The sequence below is a fragment of the Condylura cristata genome, unplaced genomic scaffold, assembly GCF_000260355.1.
Source record: "Condylura cristata isolate star-nosed mole 26May11 unplaced genomic scaffold, ConCri1.0 scaffold00003, whole genome shotgun sequence".
Taxonomy (NCBI): Eukaryota; Metazoa; Chordata; class Mammalia; order Eulipotyphla; family Talpidae; genus Condylura; species Condylura cristata.
This window is the reverse complement of record NW_004567104.1, coordinates 5,739,301-5,759,496: the sequence shown is the minus strand read 5'-3', so window position 1 is coordinate 5,759,496 and position 20,196 is coordinate 5,739,301. Positions and strand designations below refer to the sequence as shown.

Here is a 20,196-nt window from a genome sequence, read left to right as displayed (position 1 = left end):
CTCCCCTCAGCAGTGTACTTCATCGATCTGCCTGTTCTGCTTCCCACTCTGTCTCTGGTGAAGCCGCTCACCACCCCTGAGCCTCTGGCCTGTACTCCAGTTCCGCATATGTACAAATAAATAAATCTTTAAAAAAAAAAGTTCTTCTTATCCGTTTTATAATTTATTTCTGCCAAAATAATAATAATTAATAGTTGTTGAATTTTTTATAGAAGGCTGGGACCCTGTTCTCAGGGTCTCTTCATGAATTATCTCACTAAATCTTCAGCATTGTACATTTCACTAAGAAGGATTTTCAATATTCAATCAGAGTTTAGTGTGCACATATAAGTTAAGCAATAAGCATTTGGCTTTTCAGTCAAGCTGGCTAATTTCAAAACATATACTTTTAGGTCCTACATTGGAGGAGACTAACTTTTGGTTTATAGCTGGGTATCATAATAAATGGAAGTGTAAGTTAGAGCTTTAGAAGGAAGTAATTGTTCTTTTACATTGTTTCCCCTCTTTCACTTTTGTCCTCCAAAAACGCTGCTTCTGTTCCCTTTGTCCTTTTGCAGAATAAAAACAATTTTATGTGTTTCCACCATGTTGAAACATGGTGTGTGGTTGTGCTGAAACTTGTTTGCTGTCTGACTAGTCAAGTTAGTTCTATTCATCAGTCCAGAGTTTTCCAGAGATTATAGCAATTATCCATGTTGGGAGACAACATCTGTTGTTGCTCTATTTTGTGAATCAGTGTGATGATGTCAACCTGTGCTAAAAGAATCCTTTAGGATGCGGAGCGAGATGGCAAATCAGAACAAAAATCTGTGGAGGTGGGCCCACAATTGACTTCAGCACTCCGGAAACTGCTTGAAAATAATTTGGAAAATGATTTATTCTGTCTCTTCATGATCACCAGAGCTGGGGTACTTTTAGAAAGTAAATTCTGGAAAAGCTGGAGACAGCTGGGCTTTCTAGCCCTTATGTCTGAGTTTCCTTTTTTTTTTTTCAGGATTCAGATTTTTCACGTTGTCCTGAATATGCGTATTTATAATCCCAAAGGGTAAAAGGGGAAGGGAGAGGGGAAGACACTAAATTGTAGATACTGGAAAATAGCAACAGTGAATGTCCTTTCTTTAGTGTTTATGGAGACATCCTTTTACAGAAAAATATGACAGGTGGATGGAAATACAGAGATAAAGACAAGAGTCTGATCAGCAGACAGGATGAAGCTAAGGCAGGAAAGAGTCAAGAACTTGCCCAGCACTATGAATTCAAGTGTACTCAGTCTGTCTCCAGAACCTTTGTCCTTATCTCATTTTTCAAATTGAAAAATGTGTATTTTAGAAATAAAAGAAGAATCCAGTTGGTAAATATGACTCAGGCTGGAACAATTTTTACTTAACACACTTGACTTGTAGAATGTGGTGACTTCTGTCCTACATTCAATGTGGCTTTTGCCATTTAATTGAATGCACTCTGGTCTAGAAGTTATAAAAACAGGAGTTTAAAATAAGTTATAAAATACAATAATGTATTGTAATTCCTGTATTAAGATCTAGGTTTTCAATATCATGCAGTGTAATGTGTATTGAAATTTTAGTGCACTGTGTTTCTGTGTATTTCATAAAAAAATCTCTTTCCCCAAGAAGTATGAATCACTTTTAGAACATAGGTGTTGATTTGAGAATGAATTTTTTTTTTAAACTTTTTTTTTTAAGATTGATTTATTTATTCATACAGAAAAGGGGTACAGGTTAGAGGTGCAGGGGTGGTGAGAGGATTCACCAGAGACAGATTTGGGAGCAGAACAGGCTGTCTGACTAAGCACACTGCTGAGGGGAGCAGTGGGTGGGCCAGAAGAGGTCTGCCACGCCATGTGAATCACCTCCAGTGTGGGCAGGGATTGAAATCACGATGAAGTGGCTTTAGCTTCTCAGTGCTGTTCTTTAATCCACTGCACCACCAGGGAGGGCTGGATTTTTTTTTTTTTTTTGAGTTTTTTTATTATTTATTTATTTATTTTTTACATCATTCTTCATTTTGTATACTTTTCCATCTCAGTTGTAGTCCCATGGGCCTCCCACCACCAGTTCACCCATGTGCCATCACCACAGTCCAGTATATTCTTCCCACCCAGTTCTAATCCCATTTTCCCTTCCACTCCCATAAATGTCTCTGGTTTGTAGCTGTTTGTTGTTTTCATTTTTACTCTATTACATATTTTAGTCTCTCTCTCTTTTCTTTCCTGGTCCCTATGCTTCTGCTATGAGTGAAACCATCTGGCATTTTTCTTTCTCTTTCTGGGTTATTTCACTAAGCATGATCCCTTCCAAGTCCATCCATGTTGCTGCAAAAGGCATGAGTTTATCTTTTTTTTGATTGCTGAATAATATTCCATTGTTTGTATGTACCACATCTTCTTAATCCAGTCATCTATTTTTGGGTATTTGAGTTGATATTTTAAGTCAGATTTGGGTATTTGAATTGATATTTTAGAAGTAGTATAATGTATTTCTAGAGTTGGAGAAATAAAAGTGGGGATGATTTATCTGTGGAAATACATTTGTTCAAGGAATCCATTAGATAACTGTAGCTCAAGAAGAAATTGGGTGGTGTATGAATGCCTTCAGCTGTACCTCTTGGGCAGTAAACACTGGGAACTCACCAGAGTCTATATGTGGGCACCTTTCTTCAGCTCACAGATCTCAATGGCTTTTATAAGCCAACTTACCGTATGTCTGAAATTATATTTAATATTGTCCATGAATGAATCCCACATTTCTCCTTGACATTTAGGTACCAAAAATGAATCAATTAAAGCTTACTCTGCGAAAGAAAATCAATCAACCAACCAACAGACCGACCTATAAACAATTAAATAAAAGTAATGTAATATCCCCTTTTAAACATCAGTGCATTTCACTTGAGATCCAGATATTTTCTTTATCTTACAAATATCATTTCCTGAAAATAATCGTAGGTGCTCTCTCCTTAATTCAGTTTGTTCCCTACCTTTCTTTGTTTGCCTATGAAAACAGTTTGGTTTTCTGTTGCTATTTTTTTTTTATCTTATTGCAGCCTGGATTCATTCATAGACACTACCTTCCCAGCCCTTATTGGTGTTTTACTTTGCAAACATTTTTGACAAATTTACCAAGATATTCAGTTTGTAACCCACTCAGGGATTTTAGGGAAGCCTCCAGTTTCCCTCCAATCACATAGACTGTGTTCTCTGATGCATTCTTGTACATTTGATTGGAATCAATTTAAGGTGAATAAATCCATTTTAATTTAAAATATAAAATAATTTGTCAATAGAGAGCATGATGCATTGAGATGGACACAAGTTAGAACTGTGACAACTATCATGTCACATAATTTCTGGGTAAAATTTACTCAATAATTGAACTGATATTGAGAATTTTTAGGAAATATAATACAAAGGAAGTATTATATAAAATATTAGCTCATTTTGGGCCCTCCCTTGTGGCACAGTGGTTTAACACACAGCAGTAAGAAATTAAAGCCATTTCAGCATGAGTTTAATTCCCATCCTGGAGGTGATCCACATGGCGGCAGGCCTCTCCTGATCTGCTCACTGCTCTCCTCAGCAGTGTGCTTAGTCAGTTGGCCTGTTCTGTTTCTGGTGAATCCTCTCACTGCCCCTGCATCTCTGGCCTGTACCGCAGCTCTGTATGCTTAAATTAATTAATAAATCTTTAAAAAAATATTAGCTCTGTATTAGTTTCTTTTTCTATTTGGTAAACATAAGCCTTGCTATTCAGGATTTCAAAATAAGAATGTCAATTTTGGGGGGAGTATTTTATTATTATCTCTTCAAAGATTTTGTCGTTGCCTTCTTATGGCATTTTATTCCTATTTACAGTTGTATGAGTTCGTCTTTTCTCCCCTTACAAGACCATAAACTCCTTGAAGACAGGGTCCATGTTGTTTGTCCCAGGACTTGGCTTGGTAGTTCAGTATGTGATAGTCCTACATAAATATGTTTCATTAAAATAACATAAATTTCTTTGTTTTTTTTCAGGCACAGCTTTGGAAAATTGAAAGTTGTTTTTCCTTCCCAAAGATAGATACTAATTCAGTGGAAAATGAGATTCAAGACAAAGGTAGAAGGGAAATTCCTTTACTTTTGAAGGAGGAATCATATTTAGATTCAACAGAACAGTCTTTACTTGAAAAGACAGACAAAGATGATTCAACATACAAGTAAGTGATTTTAAGTGTTACCTACATCTCAATGGATGTCTAGCTAAGACCTAGGGCAGAATGATCCAAATATACTTCTGTACTCTGTCATATGTCCACTTACTACTCAATATTTCTCAAAAATTGTAGGGTATTGGTAGAGGTGTGAGTCTAGGGGAAGGGGAGCATAGCAAAGGTGACTGATGATTATATTCTGGCCTCCACTGAATTTGTGGATTCTGTCTAACACCTTCATGTCTTAAAAAAAAAAATGTTTTTAAAGAATGTCCTAATCTTTTCTTTATGCTCCATTACCAACCTACTGGTGTAAATCATCCTCTTTCCTCAAAAACAATGCATGCATGTACAAATGTCTATCTGCTTGCCTGTCTGTCATCTATAGATTTAATTTAGAATAAAAGTATTATTCTTGTTGTGGGTAAGATACAGAATGGATTTATATGGCAAAGGTTCAAAGAACTTAACTTTGATTATTTAAAATCCTTCTCTTTTTAGTGTTTCTAAGCCTCTCCTTCGTGCTCAGCCGTTTTCTCTGTATTGCTCTCACAGATTCTATTCCTAAATTCCACTTACTCTTTGATGTGAGACAATTTTAGTTATGTCTTTTATTTCCTACATGCTTGCTAACTCATGCTCTCATTGAACTTTTAGTAAAAGTATCTTTAAGAGGATAATTTTACTAATAGTGTTGGATTTTTTATGCTTACATGTAGCAATTCTTTGGATTATGGAAGCAATTGCACAAAAAATATAAAGTTCCTACCTAGTCCCATCCTACAATGCATATCTTATATTAATGTAACACATTTATTACATTGATGAACAAGTATTGATACTTTATTATTATCTCAACTCAGTAGTTCACATTAAGGCTTCATTAAGTTGAAGGTTCTTTGATAGCAACTCTGCATTGGGTATCTCTAAATGAATACATGGGTTGATATTTCATGCTTAAACTCACCAACTCATGCCTCTGGTAATGACATCGCAATATATTTCTTTTATAGTCCCTTCAAATGGGCAAGACTCCCCATTGCATAACTCTGCCTGAGTTAACTTCTGCTGGATAAACAGGGAGCTCACTCATCTGGCCACACCAGATGCTCCTTGGTGCCCCTGTCTCAAACTCTCGGGGTTGTTCCAATCATGTTTTCTTTCTCTGTGTACACTACTTTGGGATTTAATGAATTGGTAGTTTAGTGCGCCCATCTAATGGTTAAGCTGGAGGACATATATTAAACTTTTACTTACGTAAGAAGAAATTAGAACTGAGGGGCAAATTCCTTCCTTTCCCATGTAGTGAGATTCAATTCACTAGGCTTTCTCCAGTATAATTCTTTCTTATCAAGTCTGCAATTGCTTGCATCCTAGATCAATTTTGGAGAAACTTCACATGTAATCTAGAACCTCACTTTGTAATGTGGGAATAATTTTTACCTATTAATTGATTGCTTTGCTTTTGCAATTCTGTTAACAGGGTGATAGAAGAAAAAAACTTACCTTTAAGCAGTCTGTTACACTAAATTACACTTCAGTATTTGTCCTTCCATCTTCTTGAATTATGGTTTGCTGAAATGTCAAATAGTATTTTACTTTCAGGGGAAGGATATTTTTAATTTAGAAATATAGACTGACCAGTGGTGTACAATAATAAAGTGCTAGGAATAGAATTTCTCCACTCAACTACCTAACTCAATTTTACACATCAGGAAATAAAGTTACCCCTAGGTGACACATATAGATTATTTCTCTTCCTACCCTATGATTAAGGCAGAGGCAAGAGTTACAGATTCTTGTTTAAGAATATTTCAACCAAATTACTAATTTCCCAGTCCCCATGAAAATATCAATTATTATTTTAATTCATCTTTGTCTTAACTATTTTAAATATTTCTTTTTCTTCACTTTTATCTCTTCTTATTTCCTTATTGGTGTTATGAAAATTAATGATGGTATGTAGGCTCTTAAAATTACAGGTATCTCTTAAATCTAGCGCTTTGTAGTCTACCATCCAAGGTACATAAGACTAAAACAGAGTGAGTCCTCATACTGATTAAATGTTCGTTAGGTGTTGGGAAGGTTTCTATCAAAGAGATAAAATTGTGTCTACTATACTACATCTTTCAAAAGACAATGCATCATAAAATACATCTTTAAAATTCACATTTTAATTTAATTCAGCTGACTGTTCTGAAACATTTTTAATTTTGAGCTAGCATTGGTTTACAACATTGTATATGATTCAGAGGTATAGGATATTTAGGACTGTAAAAGTGAAGTAGCATAGAATAATGCCATTTAGGAATTATGAACTAATTGAAAGAAAATGTTTGAAAAATGAATCCTTAGAATTAGCCCGTCTGGTACAACCCTTGCTTTTCCCAGGAACATGACAAGGAATCCCATGGGGAGAACATAAAAGGGCTATTATAGTTGTCAAAAGTGTAATGTCTTTTATGAATTCTGTTGAATCTTGAAGAGATGACACCTTATTTTTCCCAAAAAAATTATTCTGAAGAATGAATCATTTTCTTAATTAGATTAATATATTCAATGAGAGAATCAAGTTAATTCTTGTCCACATACAAAAATATGATTGAAAATACATATTTATTTCTTTAAAGAATTTAAAAAGATCAGAGGAAGAAAAATGCAGTTGTAATGGAGGAAAGAACACAGTAAAGAACATAGAGAAACAAAACAAATAGCCAATGAAAATGGGAGAAACGGAACAAATTAAATAAACCAAAAAATTGTTTTAAATTTTTGTTCCGGTTGGTTTTTCCTTTCTTTGTTTTTTGGAGAATTCTTTTTATTTACCTTTGGAAGTTTAAAACCAAAAACCGGAGGAACCAAATTGAAGGTTTAAACCTTGAACAAAAAATGCACTTTTCTTAATGTATATAGCAGTGTAGCTTCTAGACTCACACAAAATTATTTTTCTTAGAAAAATTATCTACAAAATATGGACAGTGTTTGGACAATATAATCTTAAAATATTTACTTTTCCAATTTAATACTTTTATTAATGTAATATCACATTATAGGATTATATAAAGTTCAGGTATATATAAATTATGTAATGCCATCAAGAATCAACATGTGCACATACATTAAGTTCACCACTAAAAATCCAGTTCCAGCCTTCAAATAATATGTGTCCATTAGGGGAAAATTTGAAATTAAAGATAAGCAAGAAGTAAAAGATGGAAACTATTGCTAACACTTAGCATTAAAACAACTCTACGGGACTTGTTTTAGGTATATTTAAACAAATAGACAAAAGTGCATTTTTTTAAAAGATTTATTTATTTATTCATACAGAACTGCGGTACAGGCCAGAGATGCAGAGGGTGAGAGGATTCACCAGGAATCGAATGGGGAGCAGAACAGGCAGATCAACGAAGTACAGTGCTGAGGGGAGCAGCGGGTGGGCCAAGAGAGGTCTGCCACGCCATGTGGATCTCCTCCGGGGCAGGCGGGGATCGAACTCATGCGGAATTGGCTTAAGCTTCTTAGTGCAGTGCTTTAACCCGCTGCACCACCAGGGAGGGCCCCAAAGTGCATTTTATTAAAATATGGACTTTGAACACATAGTCTATAATCAGGTTTTAATCGCTCAAAACCATACAACTACTATTTTTCCATAATTATTAATGGGACTCTCCATGGACATCAATATTCTTAATGACTCTCTGAGTTTTTCATGGAGATTTTTTTTTTAAGATTTATTTTACTTATGTATACAGAACTGGGGTACAAGCCAAAGGTACAGGGGCAGTGAGAGTCTTCACCAGTGACAGAGTGGGGAGCAGGCCAACTGATGAAGTTCACTGCTGAGGGGAGCAGCTGGCCAGACAGGAGAGGTCTGTCACGCCATGGGGTTCACCTTTAGGCTGGGGATCAAACTTACACTGAAGTGACTGTGCTAGCTTGCAGGGCTGCATCTTAACCCGTTTCTCCACCAGCCCTCCATGAGGGCCTCATGGAGATATTTAAGGAACAGATTTATCTGGCAGAATATTTCTTTCAGTACCTTCTTGTGTATCTATAAGAATACCCAACTGACTTCATCATTAGAATAAATTCTATGAAGTGTAGTGGCCGAGTCAGTAGATTCAGTTTTTGGGTCATTTTACTATACTCCCTTCCCAGCAGTGGTCTTTCCTGCCAGCAAGTGCATGGAGATGACTGTCTTGAACCACGATGACTGGATGTTGCTGGATGTTTTTGTCTTAAAACTGTTGCCATAGTAACTTACCACTGTTTTAAATTGACTCACTTGCTCATTGTGAGCAAGTTTATTAGTTTTTCAATAATTTCATGACAAAGTAGAAAGAGTCTCTTAGTCCAATTCTTCAAGAAATCTTCAGAAAAGCCTAACACAGCTGCTTCATGAATAATTCTATGGGAGGCGCCACTCTGCAGATGGCCTTCTCTGCAATGACCACTCAATCACAAAATGGGCTAATGTCAGATTCAGAACACTTATTCGCAGAAATAAAATCTTTTTGATTTTTATTAGTATTTTAGAGCAAAAAGGACAGGTCTGCCACCTCCTATTTATCTGATAGATTTATTTTTGGTTACCATTAATAATTGGTTGTTGGCACAGTGGGTTAACGCACAGCACTAAGAAGCTAAAGCCACTTCAGCATGAGTTCAATCCCCTTCCCCGGAGGTGATCCACATGGCGCCACAGACCTCTCCTGGCCTGCCAGGTACTCCCCTCAGCAGTGTACGTTGTCAGTTGGCCTGTTCTGCTCCCCGTTCTGTCTCTGGTGAATCCTCTCACCACCCTTGCACCTCTGGCCTGTACCCCAGTTCTGTATGCATAAATAAATAAATAAATAAATAAATAAATAAATAAATAAGTTATAGGGAAAGAATAAAATTTTACATTTTAGAAACTAAGATAAAAGAATCAGTTGGAAAATGAAACAACTTTCCACTAAGTTCTAAATAACTTTTTATAAGGCTGAATATACTGAAGATTAATGTTTCTTAGGCTGGTGAAATAATTATGATATTCTAAATTCCATATTACTGTTAAGCGGGAAATGACACTTGGTGTTATTTATTTGCTATAGGTTATCTAATTATTCTGATAGTAGATCATACATGAGAAATTATGTTAGAAAATTTATGGACCATTATAAAAATAAATAAAACATTAAAAACTCATTTTAAATAACACTGTATGCGGCATAAAACTTTGGGGGCTTGACAGTCTACTTTTGCCAATAATCTGCAGTAAATATCATACATCCATGCATAAAAAATGAAAATAAATGTCTACACAATTTTTTAAAATTTAATTTATAAATATGTGTAGTCTCTCATCAACTAGGTATAATATCTAAGGCATTAAGTAGATGCCTAATTAAAGGTAGTACTGAATCCTACATATGTAGCATATGTATCCTTACACATACATCTAAATTAGGCACAGAAAGAGATTAAAGCAATAACAAAATAAAAATAGAACATTTATAACAATAAACCAGTAAAAGTTATGTGAATGTGGCCTTTCTCTTCTCCTTTTCCTCCTCTTTCTCTCTGCTTTCTTCTTCAGTGCTCCTCCTTTATTCCCTTACTGTCAAATTATCTTATTGTTGGTAACATTTTTTTAAAAAGATTTATTTATTTATGCATACAAAACTGGGTGTAGGCCAGTGGTGCAGGGGTGGTGAGAGGATTCACCAGAGACAGAGTGGGGAGCAGAACAGGCCGGCTGATGAAATACACTGCTGAAGGGAACAGAAGGTGGATCGGAAGGGGTTTTCCACTGGATCACCTCCAGGACAGGGATTGAACTCATGCTGAAGTTTCTTAGTGCTGTGCTTTAAACCACTGCACCATCAGGCAGGGCCCTGTTGGTAATATTTTTAGACCACCATTGAGGGCAGGGAACTCAAGCCTGACAGAAAGTTAAACCTTTAGGTAAAATTATCATCATTATAGAGCAAATTATTATTTGATGAGGTGACTCATCTCCTTGTTTTCCATTTGATCATTTTGATAGTCCCCAGGACTGTTACAACTGGCTATAATGGTATTTGGAACCCCATGCTTTGAGCGAAAAGTATTGTTTTCTTCCTGCTTAAAGTGACAATGATCAATACTTACTGAGTTCCTACCATACTCCACATACTCTTTTAAGATTTTCATATGTTTAACTCTTGAATTGTCACCATATTCCCTGGAGATATGCAGTCTTCTGTTTTATACAAAATATATTTAATTTAAATTCCACTGGATGAGAAGTAAAGCAAGAAAATCGTCTAAAAGCAGAAAGTGGTACAGACCTGTTTGGTAAAAATCAAGTCCTGGTATTAATCAGCCAAAAGAAAAATCTTATTTCTTGGAGGCGCTCAACAATTTTCACTTTAGTTTATCTCAACAACAATTTTTGGGGGAAAAATGATGTATTCTTAATGTAATAATTGAAAACCCTAACTGCATTATTCTGTGTCTTTCTGAATTTATCACTAATATCTTATTTTACAAATTTTCTTAGTATCTTAAAGTAACTCTAAGGACAACATAATTCTTGTCTTCAAAAGGCTAAATCGAACTAAATTCATAGGAGAAGCCATATGAAGCCAAACGCCTGCCCTCTGTTTTTTTTTTATTACCCCTTCCCCCCCAAAAAAAGCCCAATAATTACAAATAACTTGGGATGATAATGTTACCAAGGGTCTGTAGTATAAACTGCAGTGCAAGACTGGCTTTTTAAGGCCCCTGCCTGGGAGTGGGAACTGTGAAAAATGTAGTGTGTTTTTTGCTAGTAGCAAAGGCTGCTGCATGTGAGCATTCCTGCCTTCACTGGGAATCAGGTTGAAAGGGCCAATTCGAGTGATCCAGTTTGGAGATATCAATGAAGGAGGAAGCTCTGTGAAAGGGCTAAAGGAAGCAGAAGAGGGATCCTGCAATCCCCCAAAACACTGATCTCCAGGCTAGTGTCTTTGCATTTGGTATCTGACTTTGAGAAGAAAGAAATAGTCCTGGTGACTGGCCTCAGAAGAAAGAAGCTGAAAAGTTTTGTAGTTAACGGGGTGGTTAAAACTGTCTCTGGTCTTGTTGCCGTTGCTCCCTTGAGAAAGGAAGCAAACATCAGGGCCCCAGGCCTCGTGTCTCCTGAGCTGTTGTTGTTGGTGGGCCAAAGGCTTATCTGATCTCCATCATCTCCTGCTGCTGCTGCCACTGTTTTCTCCAATAAACTGCATCCGCTGATGTTTACTCTGATTTTCAGACTGTTGCTGTGGCCTGCTGTGGCATGGTCTTAGTGGCCCACCCGTGGGTGCCTCACGCTGCCAAGTGCTCCAGACCTTATTGGGCAGGAATGTGCTCTCTTGCAGAAGCAGCCTCTTGTTATTTATTTAAATTTATTTTTACATCATTCTTCATTTTGTGCCTTTTTCCATCTTGGTTGAAATCCCCATGGATTTCTCACTACCAGTTCACCCATGTGCCATTACCATAGTCCTGTGCACGTTTCCTACCCATTTTTGAACCCATTCCCCACGCCAGCCTGGTAAATTATCTCTGGTATATAGTTGTTTGTTGTTTTTTTCTTTATTACAATTGCTTTTATTTTATTTAAATTTTTCCCCTGGTCCCTTAAACTCCTGCTATTAGTGAATCCATTAGCTATTGTTCTATTTCTTTCTGGCTTATTTCACTAAGCCTGATCCCTTCAAGTTCCATCCATGTTGCTGAAAAAGGCATGAATTTATCTTTTTTGATTGTGGAGTACTATTCCATTGTGTGTATGTACCACATTGTTTAAATCCAGTCATTTATTTTGGGTATTTGGGCTGCTTCCATGTTTTTCCAATTGTAAATAAAGCAGCAATAAACATGGGGGTACAAGTATCTTTTTCAATCAGTGTTTTTGTGTCTTTTGGGTAGATACCTAGGAGTGGGATTGCTGGGTCATAGGGAAGCTCCATGGTTAGCAGTCTGAGAAACCTCCAAACATCTTTCCATAGTGGTTGTACTAGTTTGCATTCCTACCAGCAGTGCAGGAGAGTTCCTTTTTCTCCACATCCTCGCCAACATTTGTTGTTGCTAGTTGTTTGAAGATGTGCCATTCTCACTGGGGTGAGGTGGTATCTCATTGTGGTTTTAATTTGCATCTCCCTTATTACAAGTAATGTTGAACATTTTTTCATATGCTTGTTGGCCATCAGAATATCCTCTTTAGAGAAGTGTCTTTTTAGCTCTTCTGCCCATTTTTTGATGGGTTATTTACCTTATTTTTTGTTGAGTTTCATCAGCACTTTGTATATCTTTGTGATCAATAGTTTTTTAAGATTTATTTATTTATTCATACAGAACTGGAGTATAGGCCAGAGGTGCAGAGGCAGAGGATTCACCAGAGACAGAGTGGGGAGTAGAACAGGGAGACTGATGAAGTACACCGCTGAGGGGAGCAGCGGGCAAGACAAGAGTGGTCTGCTGTGCCATTTGGATCACCTCTGGGGCCATGGATTTAACTTGCACTGAAGTAGCTGCTGCCAGCTTCCAGTGCTGCATCCTAACCTCTTGCACCACCAGCGAGGGCTTATGATCATTCCTTTATCATTAGTATTGTGTGAGAAAATTTTCGCCCAATCAGTGGGATGTCTGTTTGTTTTTCAAAATATCTCTTTTGCTGTATAGAAGCTCTTTAACTTGACGCAGTCCCAGCTGTTTATGCTTGCCTTCACTATCCTTGCTTTGGATGTTGTATCTTTAAAGATGTTCCTGCGGTGGATGTCGTGTAGTGTTTCTCCCATCTTTGAGAAGAAGCCTCTTGAACACTGTAGACTCTGTCTGGGGTGAGATATATAGCCATTTGTGGCTGTAGTAATTCCTTGTTTCCCCTGTTTATGAATTAAACCTCATTATTGTTTTTTCCCTGAACCTGAGTGGTTTTGCAATTGTGCATGTGGGTAAAGAACTCAGGCAGAGACATGTCCTTTATTGAGCACTGATTTTGGATGGCTAGAGCTCCCTGATAGCCCTATCAATATTTTCCCTCACTTGAAATATAGTGTTTATTCCTCTCCTCTTTCCCCCTGAAACATGAACTTGGAAACTTGCTTCCAAAAAGAAGCATATAGAAAGGAAGAGAAAAAGTAATCTTGAAGAGAAACCTGGCAAGAACAACCTTGGCCAGGTGATAAAATAGCATTGACAGTGTAAAGTCAGGGTGATAGCCTGTACCCTTGATTAAAATGTGATGAGAATAGGACTTCATCTCTGTTATCTTCTGCCAACATAACTCTATCAAACTATGAAAAAAATATTAGACAATCCTAAATTGAAGGCCAAAAATATTTGACAGGTATTCTTCAAATTTGTCAAGGTTGTGATTAACAGGGAAAGTCTGAGAAATTATAACAGACCACTAAATATATGTGGTATCATAGGAAAGAAAGTAAATTTAAGAAAAAGCTGAAAAAATCTTACAAAAATCCTGAGTTTAGTGGTAGTCATAGGTCAATATTGATTTCTTAATTGTGACAAATAGTAATATGACATGGTAACAATAGGGAAATTTGGGTGATGGGTTTACAAGGACTCTTTACTATCTTCACAGCTTTTCTATAAATCTAAAACTACTCTAAAATGTGAGGTGTATTTATGTACAAAAAGGCAGTCAATAAATTGCTATATTGAGTTCATCTAAATATCATCTTATATTTGAGATATATAGACTTAATTTCCTTTGTATTGATATTTTAAACTCATTTGAATTTGTGAGGTACAGTCAAAATAGAACAGGGGAAAGGAAGAAGAAAATTAGCATTTATTGATCCTATTATTTATCAGGCATGTCACTAACTTTCATCCATTTTTTTTTTCCTTTAAGACCACACAATTAAATTATATTGAGGAGAAAATTGAAGCTGAGAGCATAGAAAACATCTCAAGTTACACACACACACACACACAAAAATAAACAGAATTGGGAATAAAAGTCAGGGATTGAGAGAGCAGGAAGCATGAAAGGGCTAAGGATGTAAGGGAAGGAAGAAGGGAGGTGTAGCCAAGGCTTCACCAGCCTGGATTTTGTAGAGGGCAGGTATGTTTACTAATCTGATGCTCCCAACAATGATATGATTCTTCACAACACAACTTGTAGCTGCTGAGTTTGAGGTATAGGACAATGAAAGTTTTTGATGTATTTGATATAATTTTCTGTTTTTCTGACTGGAATTATTTATAGGTAGAAAGTGATTTTACTTTCTATATTTTATTGATGACATCCTATTTCATAGCCTGAAACTGAAGTTTGAGTACAGATTAAATATGGAGCTTAAAAGTAACAAATATATATTTTTTCGTTTTGTCTATATTACTAGCACTGGAAAAAATAACTTTTGACACATGCTACTGATGTTTACTTCTGACTAGTCCATGAAATTTACATACAGAGCAAGAATAATATGTTTGTATTTCTATGGAATTTCTTCTGTATAGTTTTTCCTCTGACCTTCCACTTGTTATGAGGACATAACTTTTGTTAACTAGCTTACTGGCCTCTCATTCTTTTATATTGTTACCTATCCAGCAGTCATTTTATTCAAAGATAAATCTTGATTGAAATAGGCAAATACCACTACTTATACCCATAGAGTAGAATTTTCTTTGGTCAAATTAAGTATGTATTTATAGCTAGAAAATATCTAACTTTCCTTTGGGGGTATTTCAGCATGAATCATTTTCTTTCAGTGTCAAACCAATAGAAGCCATAAGTTTAGTTAAGAAATATAAGGAACGAAATATCTATAAGAAAAAAACACACAAACATTTCAATGATGAAGTTATACAAGCATCATCTAGTAAGTAACCCCTGTTGATATATTTTTATAATGATATTATTTAACATATTGGTATGGATATGATAGCTATCTACTCTTATACCTGAAATTTTGACATTCCTTAATAGATGTGAAGGCAAGGTTCTGGGATCTTCATGGAACAAAGTAGCAAATTGAGACTTAGAAATAACAAGAGACTTGTTCAGGGGTATACAACAAATTGTGGCTGAAATGTAATGTCTAAGAAGCACATGTATTTAAGAGATGAAATGAATAAAAATTGTGTTTGTTTTTAGGAAATCTGAAGTCACACAGAACAATGTATTGATTTTGTTGATGCCTAACAACAAAAAGTATTTGAAACAGGAAAATCATTGTGCAAAAATGTATTATTTGTAAATGGAGTGAAAACTATTCCTAAAACTTCATCATATAATGAGAATATTTCATACTACCCATCTTTTTAGATTTATACCCAAGTGTCATTATTATTTAGTAGGTCATATACTTAATTTTAGAATTTCTGATGAAATTTTGTCAAATGATATATGTTAAATGATAATTGTTTTTTAACACTCAATGCATGTATAAACAAATCTAACCCATTTTTTTTGTTTTTGGTCAGGGTGGTATAATACAGGTGAAGCTCTCAGAACATATGGTTGGCATCTGATATGCTTTTAATACATTTTTATTAGTATCACTATTGTTATTACTATTACTATTATTATACTTTGGAGCATGACCTTTGGAGTAAAACAGTAATTGAGTATATGTCCATAGTCTGCCATTTCCCAGACATGTGAACTTCAGTTATTAAAGTATCTAGAACCTCAGTTTCCTTGTCTGTCAGAAAAACTTAATGATGTTTTATAGGTTGTAAAGATATTTCTTTTGGTTTACTATGCCAGAATGGTCCTCAAAGTGTGTTCCCTGGTCTGACAGCATCATAACCACCTGAATTTAAAAAAGCAAAATCTGGGGTTCCATCCTCACTTTATCTCACCTGAGATGAGGGTGATAAATATCAGTCCATGTGTTAGCAAGCTCGCCAGGAGATTCTGATGCCTGTCAAGATTTGAGAACTAATAACACAGCACATGACTTATTACATGTCAGGTGCTGAATATATATTAGTTTACTTTCCACAGGTACTGAACCATCGTGGTGACAGAAACACAGTGAGGCAGAGTTAACAAACAAACATAACATCACATCTTGTGTTAAACTTTTGTACACTTCTATTTCATTATCCATTTGTCCTCTGAAGCACAAATAAAACATTTCACTTTGTCAAAGACTTGGCTGTTAAGGGCATGATTAAAAGACTTTTCCTTTGCATCATCTTATTGTGTGCATAACAAATACAATGAAACAGCTTTGGTTTATATTCTATCAAAAAAAAATAAAAGTACCTGCAAATGCATTGTTAAACACTTAAAACATAAAAAGACTTCATTTCACAAAATGATACAATTTTCCTGTAGATAAAAGAGAAACTGGACCTTTTCCAAAACTGCTGAATACTCATTTTTAAGGGAAAATAGCAAAAGAATACAAAATAAAGAATAAATGAATGGAAAGTCTTGAGTTCCTTTTAGTTTCTTTGAATAAAAGGCCCACGGATTTATCTTGCGCAGCTGTGTTTATAGGGTTTGCTGATCACTGCAGCTGTATGAGTCAAGTAACAGTAAGGTTAAATTTAAAAAAAGTTTACTTGGGCATATGCTAGATCTTTCTGAGAAATTAATGATACTGTACTTTTTCTTTATCCTCCACTAACACCTGCTGTTGCAAAGGTGCATTTAGGTCATTACGCATTGGAATCCTGAACGAACTGCCTGAAGTGACTAAACCAGCATTTCTTCTAGACCCTGAGAAATATTTTAGGGAAGAGCCAGAAGATTGTCCCCAAATTCCAGAGCTTCCATCATTTTCTGAATGTAAGTTCTCAGACATCATAGCACTTCCACTATCTCTCTCCATGAAACTCAACCAATCAAAACAAAAAAGTATGAAAATAACACTTGTTTGTCATATAGATTGCAAGGAAATTAAGTGTGCTGTGGCTGTTAAGATTTATGGCTCAGCTGTTCATCTCTGCTCTCAGAAAGGACAGCCATCAGACTGAAATATATAGAAAGTAAATTTTTTATTTTTTCTGAAGTCAGAATGATGTGAATTTGTTTTATGAGTCTGCCATGCATGAGAACCTTTCTCTCCAAATAATATTAATTTTCAAAACTGATGCCAGAGAAAGGAACATCATAAGACTGCTTTAGAACAGAATCTCTAACAATCCATTTTATTCTTTTCATGTGAAGCGCTATAAATAGATGCTACACAAACTGTATTATCTTAGAAACTTCCAACTGCAGTAAAAAATTAATACAATAAGAGGACAAGACAGCTTAGAAAATGTAAGTGAATGATCTCTGAAGATTTGGAAACAAGATGTACAAAGAAATGTTTTATTTTTTCAAACTGTTATGGGCTTCTGAGTTTAAGTGTTTGACGAATTTCTGTGTGAATATCCTATAGGCAAAGAGTGACTCTTATATACAGAGTCAGGGCAGTACAAACACACAATGTGTACACATAAGCAAATCAAGATGGAACACAATCAGAACTGAGGCAGATCTAAGTGAGAGGGAATTATCACAACTGGAGAGGCAATAGCGAGAACACAAAACGATTCTCCTCAGTGGTATGAGACCCTGCTGATATCAGGGATCATATACATTGAGGCAGGAAAATTCTCCAGTTACAGATGATTTGTATTTTTTTTTTTAAAGATTTATTTATTTATTTGTGCATACAGAACTGGGGTACAGGCCAGAGGCTCAGGGGCGGTGAGAGGCTTCACCAGAGACTGAGTGGGGAGCAGAACAGGCAGATCTACGAAGTACACTGCTGAGGGAAGCAGTGGGCGGGTCAGGAGAGGTCTGGCTCGCCATGTGGTCTCCTCCAGGGCAGGCGGCAGGCGGGAATCGAACTCATGCGGAAGTGGCTTCAGATTCTCACTGCTGTGCTTTAACCCGCTGCGCCACCAGGGAGGGCCTGATTTGTATTTTTGTCAAAGAGGATGTGTATGGGCCTCTCTAGTGGGGCAAGGAGTTAGAGTGCAGCATTGTGGGGTTGTCCGCAGACACTGCAGCTCCAGTTCGATCCTCAGCCAGGGAGCTGACCTACGTGGCGTAGCCGACATCTCCTGTCCCTCCCCTCTGCAGTGTGTTTCACTTGATCTGCCTGTTCTGCTCCCTATTCTGTCTCTGGTGAACCTTCTCACTCTTTCACACTTCTGCTCTGTAAGCTAGTTCTTGTATGCATAAATAAATAAATTTTAAAATAATATTAAAAATAGAGGATGTGTATGTGGAGATGTGGGAGTGGACAACTAGATGGAAATCCTTAAAAGACTTTCACAGAGAAATTTTTTCTCTTGGATTAATTCATATAAAGTGTTTTCATGGTTTCTATATAATTTTTAAGTGATGTTTTTCTTTTATTTTTTTATATTCTTTAGCTTTTCTTTGCTCTAATCTAAATATTTTCATTTACTTTTCTTCTCTGCATGTGAAAATAGCTCCTTTTTAAAAAGTTCTTTCAACTTGAGAGAAACAGATCCAGATTCCTTAGGGCAGAAGAATATGTGACACCTGACTTCACATGTAATGTTTTGTGGAAATGACACGGAGGATGTCAGATTAACTCTGACTGGAGCATAAGGAGGAATTCAGTGTTAAGGTCACATCTGGACTGAGACTTAGGATGAATAGGACTTCAGAGAATGAGAGAGGAAAAAAGGCACTCCAGATAAAGAAATTAATGGGGAAAATGTCACATTTGGGATAAAGATGGGCAGAAATCCAAATGATACAAAGTTGTTTATAAGAGATGACTTCAGTCTGAACAATTTCCTATAGCATTTCTTATAGTATGGGTCTCCTGGTGAATAATTTCCACAGTTTTATGTGTCTGAAAAATGTGCTGATTTTATTTTGGCTTTGGAAGGAAATTTTCACTCAATTTAAAAGTCTAGGTGCAGGTTTTTTTTTTTTTTTTCCCCAACTCTTTCAATATAATGTCATACTATGAGTCACTGCTGCAGGCTGCGCTGGGCTTGGCACTGGGCCTGAACAGCAGCTCCTGGGACTGGTAACTGAACAGAGTTGTTTGCAGCATGTGGGCTCCTACATGGGTTTCAGTGGGTATACCAGCTTCACTCAGGGGAAAGACACCCTGATAGTTGGCAGCCCAGATATTGCCTCTTGCTGTATGTGTGGACAAGCTGTCTACAAACTTAAGTACTTCAACTGTGCTCATATATAAGATCTGTTATCAGCAAAGCTTCCTAACCAGGGTTTTTAGATGCGACATTATCATAGTAGTGGAGGTTACGAATATGAGTAAAACGTTAATCAAGAGTCAATGTGAGCCCTCCCTGGTGGTGCTGTTGGTTAAAACACAGCACTAAGAAGCAATGGACACTTCAGCATAAGTTCAATCCCCACCCCAGAGGTGACCCACATGGCGCGGCAAGCCTCTCCTAACCTGCCCACTGCTCCCCTCTGCAGTGTACTTTGTCAGTCGGCCTGTTCTACAACTTATTCTGTCTCCGATGAATCCTCTCACCACCCCTGCACCTCTGGCCTGCATCCCAGTTCTATATGCAAAAATAAATAAATCTTTTTTATTTTTTTAAAAGAAGAGCTGATGAGCTTAATATATCACACACTTCCCTTGCCAATGTTTTTAAAAATTTTAAACAAGATGTGCAATTTGAAGGGTCTCCCTCCTGCAGTGTACTTGAGGGGGACTGAAAATATTTCACAGAAAATTTCTTTCATTGAAGGGGGAGTGACAAAGGGGGCAAGCCTATTGAGTAGGGAAAGTCATCATCTACTTTGACCTGCAGTCAAGGAGACAAATATGGCAAGCTGTGCCTCCCAGTGGGGCTGGAGTCAGAGAACAGCAGCAGCCTTTCAGGACTCTGCAAAGGCGGCCTTCTTATCTACCTTGTATGCCTGTCCTTCCTTGTTTTCCAGAGATTGTGCTAGAAAACAGGTACAAATATGTCAATGCTCCTCTTATTCCACTGTTAGAATATTTTGAATTTCTACAGTATTTTTCATATACTGAATTCTCATTCTTATTTTACCTCAATAGT

The 20,196-nt window shown here is 36.6% G+C and overlaps 1 protein-coding gene across 1 annotated transcript in view; it reads left to right on the top strand.

Moving 5' to 3' along the window:
* WDR49 (WD repeat domain 49) overlaps positions 1-20,196 on the top strand; it is a 155,407-nt gene that overhangs the window by 110,223 nt on the left and 24,988 nt on the right. Inside the window, exons 15-17 of the mRNA XM_004675382.1 lie at positions 4,031-4,212; positions 14,938-15,047; positions 16,826-16,969. Coding sequence (XP_004675439.1) covers positions 4,031-4,212; positions 14,938-15,047; positions 16,826-16,969 — 436 coding nt within the window. The remainder of the gene's footprint in view (positions 1-4,030; positions 4,213-14,937; positions 15,048-16,825; positions 16,970-20,196) is intronic.